Genomic DNA, 7,754 nt, shown 5'->3' with positions numbered 1-7,754 from the left:
TTTCAGGTGAAAATTAAAGGTGTTCCTTTAATAAGGGAACAAAGAAATGTTTCTTTAAGGCAATGAAAACATATAGCAAAAAAAAAAAATCCAATAAAGTACTTTGGCAGAAACAAAAGAGGTTTAGCTGGATTAATCCTGAAATGTAGTCATATTTCACTGTTGCAGAAACTTCGAAGGAGTCTGATGCCCCTTTGCAGATGGACAGATTTGTTGCGGCATCAACCTCAATGGACAAAGAACTCTATTTTGCAAGAATGGTTGTGGACTCTCTTATACTTTATTTACCCTATTTGATTTTTATGTTTTCTTTCCTCAAGATAAAAATGAAAGTAGGAACCAGAGACCACTGGGGAATCAAGCTGAATTGATAAGCTCACCCCCAAACTCTGTTCTTAAATTCTGCCATTCCTGATGTTATCAGATGCGCAGTTGGGTGCTATAGTGAAAAATGCATGGTCTAATTCAGAAAAAAATGCATTTATCAGACATTGGGAAAATTACAATGTTAAACTTTCTGCTGCAAATTATAAACCCCAAACACTGAACTAAATTTTGTTATTTGCACCATTTTTTCCATAAGCGCACAGAAAAGTTTCAGCCAAAACTTCTATTCCCTACTCCGGGTTTCCTAGAGCAGTGTTTCTAAAATTTAGCAACTCTAACATGTGTGGACTTCAATTCCCAGAATTTTCTAGACAGCATGGGGAGTATTCTGGGAGTTGAGATCCAGACATCATAAAGTTGTCAAGGTTGAGAAAAACTTCTCTAAAGCAAAAATAAAAAATTAGTTTCTACAGGTAATCCCCGAGTTACGAACGTTCACTTAATGCTTGTTCAAAGTTACGTGATCAGCACCCCCTAGTGCTTATAAGCAAGTCCCGAAGTTACGAATATTGCACCACCACAGCAGTCATTCGCCCTTACGAGTGACCGCAGTGGCTTTGCAACATTCATCCTGGTTATTCCCTCCCTCCCCACCCCCTCCCGGGTCTCCCGAGGCACCAGGCCTTTAATACTCACTCTGTGAAGATTGAGATCCTTTGCTTTCTTGGCTGCTCCAGGCCTTTGGTGCATTTGCAGAGAATGGAGGCCTAAAGTAACGCAAGATCATGTGAGATCAGTGGGGCGAGATCTCATACCACTGATCTCACATGATCTCATGGTACTTTAGGCCTCTGCAACAGAGAATGGAACCGAAGCTGGAGGATGCTCCCACATGCCTCTGGAGGCTGGACTGTGGCTCCAGAGGCGTTTTCCATGCCACTGTGGCCCGGATCTAAGGCCAGGGGATGCTTCTGTGCCCCCCCGTGGTCCGCTTCTGTGTCGCCCATGGCCCACTTCCGTGCCCACCATAGCCCGATCTGGGCTCTGGAGGCAATTTCCAGGCCTGATCGGGCCATGGGGGTGTGTGGAAGTGTTCCCTGACCTCAAATCTGGGTTCCAGCGGCCTGGAAAAGGCCTCCAGAGCCTGGATCGGGCTGCAGGGGCTGCAGAAGCATCCCCCAGCCTCAGATCCAGGTGCAGCAGGAACTTGGCAGAGAAGAGACGGATCTTTTCCAGGTGAGTCCAGTACGGCAAGAAGGGAGGGGGAAGCATGCAGTATCTTAGTGGGTCAGGGAGGCCTTGGGGATCTGTTCCATCACTAGACCTTCCATGGCCTTCCCCACCCTGAGATATCTCATCTTTGCTTAATGAGCCACATGCATTTTAACAAGCAAGGGAGTGATCTTGTTCAAGGTACAAGATTCACTTTATGAGTTTTCGAGTTACGAGTGGAATGGGCAGGCTCCATTGCACTCGTAACTCGAGGACTACCTGTATTTTAGTCCCAACCTCCCTTCTGTGCCAGCTGAAGAGGTGGGAGAAATGCTCTGAACCAAATCTGAAGTGGTTGACTACTGGAGTCCTGAGGACTTCCATTGTCCTGTTGTAGATTCCAATTCTATACTTTGTTCCATACAGAAAATAGCAGACTGAAAATACGTGTTCAAAATAAAAGTGCAAAAGCCCATTAATGTGTCAAATTACACCAGGCAGCTGAGCACATCTAAATTATTTTATATGTATAGAACTGGATTTGATGTTTCCATAGATTGATTGTTCTCAGCTTTTATTTTTATGCTAATCAGTACACTTGATCAGCAAGAACCAGGTGCGGTGGTTAAGTCATCAGGCTAGAAACTAGGAGACTGTGAGCTGTAGTTTTGCCTTAGGCATAAAGCTAGTTAGGTCATCTTGGGCCAGTCACTCTCAGCCCTAGGAAGAAGCAGTAAACCACTTCTGAAAAACTTTGCCAAGAAAATGGCAGGGACTTGTCCAGACAGTCACCAGAAAACAACATTAACTCACAAACAACTCTCCATAATAAAAAAAATGCTACATTGAAATAAAAAGCTGATAAAAGACCATTGAATAAACCCAAGGTCAGCAACATGGGAGCCTCAAACCGCATTCACAATCTTCTCAAGTATCTGTTAAGATCTCTCCTCCCAATTAATTCTCATTATTCAATTTTAAAGTAGTTAATTGCTTAAAACTCCAAGATTTGGCAGTCTCACATAATTTTTGTCATTACTTATCTATGGTGCTTTTCACATGGACTATTTGCAGAAACTTTACTGAATTCCAGTGGTTCCTGGCAGCTGTGACCACACAGATTCCCATTGGGAATGAAATGTTAATTGGGGAAATGTCCCTATCAATGGCTATCCTCTTCCCCCACCCCCCAAAAAAGAAAATTTCTAGTCTGTGTTGTCCAATTGAAATCAGGCAGCTGTTACATGACTTTCCTATTATCAGGGTAGTTGTTAACTTTTCCCTCTTTGTAGCCTGGGGGTTCTCAAGTTAACAATCAAAAAGTAACAAACAGTTAAAATGTGATTTAAACCATCTGAACCAGTGGTGGGATTCAAATATGTGAACAAATATGTGGATGCCACTTCTGGAAGTCCATTCTGGGCCTGGCCAACAAAAAATTAGCTACCAGTTCTGCCGAAGTGGTGCAAACTGGCTGAATCCCAACACTGATTTGAACTAATTATTAACTGTTTGAGACAGAACAGGGCTGATTACAGAGAAAAGTCTGGACTCCTTTCCTAAAAGCTGAAGGAGGAAGAGATCAAACATGAGACGGTATTCCAAAGGTTGAGAAACAGCAAGGAAGCCTTTTCTCACATGTCCAACATACAAACCTTGGAAAGGAGGGGCATCTTTAAGGGGGCGTTCTCTGCTGAACTTTGTACAATTAATATAACCGAGTATAATTAATTTAAATGATTCATCGTGATTGTTTTTTTAATTATTCTCAGTAATTATGATTGTTTAAGTATAAAATGTGGATATTTTAGATGTTGCTTATATTTTACTGTCTTACAATAGTTTATATGTAGAAAGAATGAATGGATGGATTTTCATGACTGGAGGGGATGAAATTAAATCCAATGATGTTTAGGACTTTAAAAATAAAAAACTATTAATTGTACCCCAAATAGAACCGACAACAAGAAGGGGTGGAAGCAGGGATATAAGATCTTCTCAGTATTGTGCCTAACTTAGTAGCCTAGTTATGAAGGTCTATCAATGAGAGGCCAAATGCATGTAATGGTGTCATGATATAAATACTGTGAGTTACACACTTGTCTTAAATGAATATCACTACCTAAAGGTAGAACATGTGTTTCACTATTTTATATTATTGTGGCTTACTGTGGCTGTTACTGAGTTTAGTTGCCCCATTTTGTATCATTTGAAGTTTCTGGACACTTCTTAAAGATAACCCAGCATGAAGAGCAGTACAGTCAGGCACAGTCCACTGTTTCCAGGTCTGGTTCAGGGATACTAAACCTTGCATTCCTAAGAGCATTTCCTAGGCTAACTTCTTTATCCCAAGCCCTTGCATGCAAAACTCACATATGTCACAGATCATTCTGCAAGCTTTAGAATAATGTATGCATTTAGGTATTCATATGGGACAATAATGCATGCACAATTCCTTAACTGTCCTTAATTATGCCATCAGCTTTGACTACCTTTTACATATTTGTGTAGAGCTGCCTCCTACAATGAGAAGCTGGTAGGGATATATGAATACGAATGACAAGGCTGATGGATTGGCACATGGACATGCATAGGGTGGTTGATCAGACACATTCTGTTTGGTCCTCCATTTCCAATTTTGTACTTCCAGGTTTGTCTGTAAACACCTGAATCTCTTCTTATTCATATAAAATAACCATAATTATTTTGATTTTTAGTACTTCAAATATTACATCACTATTCACAAATGCTGAATATTCATTGCAATAATTCCTTCACAACAATAGCAGTATATTGTACAAGCGTCTAAGAGGATATAAAGCCACAGGTACTTGAACATGGAACTCAAATACAGTCAAGACAAACTGGGGCTTTAAAATGTTTCTAGTTCATTTTTTCAGAATGAATCTAGAAACAAGCGCTCCAAACCAAGGCTTTGCAATTAAATATGAAGACCTGCTCATTATTCTCCTTTACCAACTTATCTAAAGTACATTTGCACAATGGAAAAACATATTAATGTCCATTGCAATTAATAAGCTGAACGACATGCATTTTTAATGCAAGCAGTTTCTCCTGTTTGCTCAAATGTGCAGCTTGATGCATTGATGAATAGCGTCATGTCAAACTACTCAGTTTCTTATCAGAAGTTGCCTCTCTTTCTGCCCTGACAGATATTCATTTGTGAGATCTTAGGTTTTTGAGTTGTCCAGTTCTCCTTTAAAAAAAGAAAAAAGAAAAAAAAAGCTTATATTGGCATCTACCTAGGATACCGTGAAGCTTAAGGCTGTTTTGGCAGTTAAACAGTCTCCTCTAGAAGGCACTCCAGAAATGCAACATTTGATAAAACCATAAATCATCAGCTGTTTGTTCAGTTCCAACCACATGGGGCTTTTCTAAAACCATCTAAGTTGACAGACAACATTCAGTCTGAAAAAGATTAACAAATGGTCCAGTAAAAATTGTAAAGATGCTGTAGTTTGCTTAACAGCGAATATCCAAAGTTTTGATCTCAATATTTCTTAATTCTTTTTTTCTTTGGGTATTTCCTGGATTTTGACTTCTATGAAATCACTGCTGAATTCCATCTGCTGTCTCTGTTGGTTCCAATGGGCTATTCTCAAGATTGGAGACGGGTGTTTTCTTGTTACTGCGGACAGTGTGAGCATTGAGCATCTCCAGCAACAAATCGTAGACTGGCACTACATTCTTGCACTTCATACTAAGAAGATGCTCCATCCCTTTGTTGCTGTAAAGAAAATATTGCGATCAGAAAGAAGTCCTGAGATTTAAAATACAGAGGTGCTCTAGGACAGAAACAGCAAGACTTTTAAATGATCCACACAGCTGCACAATGTTGCATAACAGAATATAAGGATTGGAAGGTATTTTTTAGGTTATCTAGACCAGGGGTAGGCAACCTTGGCTCTTTTATGACTCATGGACTTCAATTCCCAGAATTCCTGAGCCAGCATGGCTGGCTCAGGAATTCTGGGAGTTGAAGTCCATGAGTCATAAAAGAGCCAAGGTTGCCTACCCCTGATCTAGACCAATTCCCTTCTCAATGCAGGAATTCTACAACAACATCCTTGATAGAGGACCACTTTGCTTGAATAATTCCAATAAAGGAGAAACCACTAACTCCTGAGATTTTGCCAGAAATGCAAAACAAAAATGGATTTAGAATATTAAAATTAATAAAAAGTTAACATTAAAAACTTTAAAAAAATAAAACAGAAAAACAGAAAAACACTTGAAATAAAATTTATAAAATAAAATTGAAATTGTTAAATACTTCATGAATGCATTCTGGACCACTAGGAAAGATTGGACTATCATTTGGTCTTCTAAAATGTTATTTTTCTTTGTCATGGCACCCACAGAAATTTCATTACAGGCTCAACTTCTATAGCATTGGAAACTCATTCTGGAGATGAGACAGCATTATCAATAGATATTTTCATATATATAAACATTTCATTTCCCTCATAAACCACTTTATCTCATGAACTATTGTGAAGCTAACTTCTAGCAGACTTGAAAGACTAACATTGAATAGGAAAGACTAGGATGCAATAGTCCTTTCTCTGAGTGATTAGTAGAAAAATTCAAAAACAGGACTCAAGAAAATCTGCCACCAGGAGTTTCTGGTGTTCTCACAATTGTGGCTCTGGACAGCACGCTTAGTATAAAACCCAAGCAAACACACATGAAAATAAGAAAAGTAAGGGCAGCTGAGAACAAACCCAACTCTTATCATAAAAGGGACAAACTCACAGTGACAGGCTTACCTAACCTCCTGACCACATGCCTGAAGTTCAATTAATCAGTTTGCCTCTATTCCTTTTTTAATGTAGTTAGATTGCAACAGATATTGAGAAAGAATCAGCTTGTATCCCAGAGCCAAGAGGCAGGGGGGAAGCAAGATCAAAGCCAAAAGAAAAACAGGCCACCCCTCCCCAAGCCATCACATTGTGTAGTTCTGGTTTCAGAAAAGACAGAATAGATCCAGAACGTGACCATTTCAGTCCTTGAAATGAAGAATGTCACAAGGATAAGCAAGCTGCCAGCTGATTTGGAACAACACAAAGAGGACTGATGGAAAAAATGCTGCTTTTTCTAAGCAGAACACTTTGTTTATAAGACAATTCGGAATATAATAGTATAGTATCCAATATACAATGGATATATAAGTGTTACAGATGATGTATTATGCAGTGAAATTGCTATTTATGTTATCCATAAATTCTATATTTACAGTTACATCAATAGCCAACATATGTAAAAAAGATATGAAATAATTCATAAAGAGAAACGAAAGCAGAAATAAAAAGTAACGCAAGGAAATGATCTTTCCTCCTTCACACTCATAGGAAAAAAAGTTAATAAGTTGCAAGAAGACATCTCCAACATCTAGAATGGTCTTACCTGGCATGCCGAACATGAGAAAGTAGCATCAATAAATTTGCCAAGCGAGTTGTTTGTTGGGGTAAAGGGACCCCACTCTTTCCAATGACCCACACCAAGGCATCTGTCACTGAGTTTAGCAGATGGCTCAGTTTTTTGTTACTCTCAGGTTCTTCTGTAGAAGATGACAGTGGATACATGCCTACGCAAGAGTAGCAAAAATCAGTGTTAATTAGTTATTAGGAATCCCCCTTCCTTTCCTATGATTAAATCTGGATTAAACATTATTCCTCTTGGGTCTATATTGTTCACAACGAGGGACAGCTTTCCAAGATTTAAGGTGGGAAATATAAATGTTTTCAACTCAGCCTGAAGATTCTGGGAACCAAACTTAGACATCTTTACATACAGAGCAACTACTCTTTAACTAAGCTAGAACCTTACTACTACTACTACTACTACTACTACTACTACTAATAATAATAATAATAATAATAATAATAATAATAATAATAATAATAATAATAATATCAGAAAAGCTGAAGAAAGAGACAGCTATTTCTGGGTGCACAAGACCAAGCCACAAGAACAAATGCATACAAAGCCAGAATTGAGAAGACAGCAACAGAGAGCAAGTGCTGCCTCTACAAAGAAGCTGAAGAAACAATAGATCCACCTGATTAGCTACTGCAAGAAGATTGCACAGACTGACCACAAACAACACCATAACAAAGTAACAAAAATGATCTATCAGAATATCTGATAGAAATATCATTAGCCTCCAGGGAAGAACTGGTGGGACCATAAAA

General features: G+C 39.0%; 1 protein-coding gene across 5 annotated transcripts in view; it reads right to left on the bottom strand.

Annotated features, from left to right (window-relative positions):
- Positions 1-993: 993 nt before the first annotated feature.
- ESR2 (estrogen receptor 2) overlaps positions 994-7,754 on the bottom strand; it is a 73,662-nt gene continuing 66,901 nt past the window's right edge. For all 5 annotated transcript variants that reach the window (XM_039319527.1, XM_039319526.1, XM_039319528.1 and 2 more), the window contains 2 exons: positions 6,967-7,147; positions 994-5,287 (listed from right to left, as the gene is read on the bottom strand). In XM_039319527.1, coding sequence (XP_039175461.1) covers positions 5,110-5,287; positions 6,967-7,147 — 359 coding nt within the window. In that variant the 3' untranslated portion in view covers positions 994-5,109. The remainder of the gene's footprint in view (positions 5,288-6,966; positions 7,148-7,754) is intronic.

Source organism: Crotalus tigris, unplaced genomic scaffold (genome assembly GCF_016545835.1).
Source record: "Crotalus tigris isolate CLP2741 ecotype Arizona unplaced genomic scaffold, ASM1654583v1 scf7180000023598.3388751, whole genome shotgun sequence".
NCBI lineage: Eukaryota > Metazoa > Chordata > Lepidosauria > Squamata > Viperidae > Crotalus > Crotalus tigris.
This window is presented reverse-complemented; position numbering and strand designations above follow the sequence as displayed.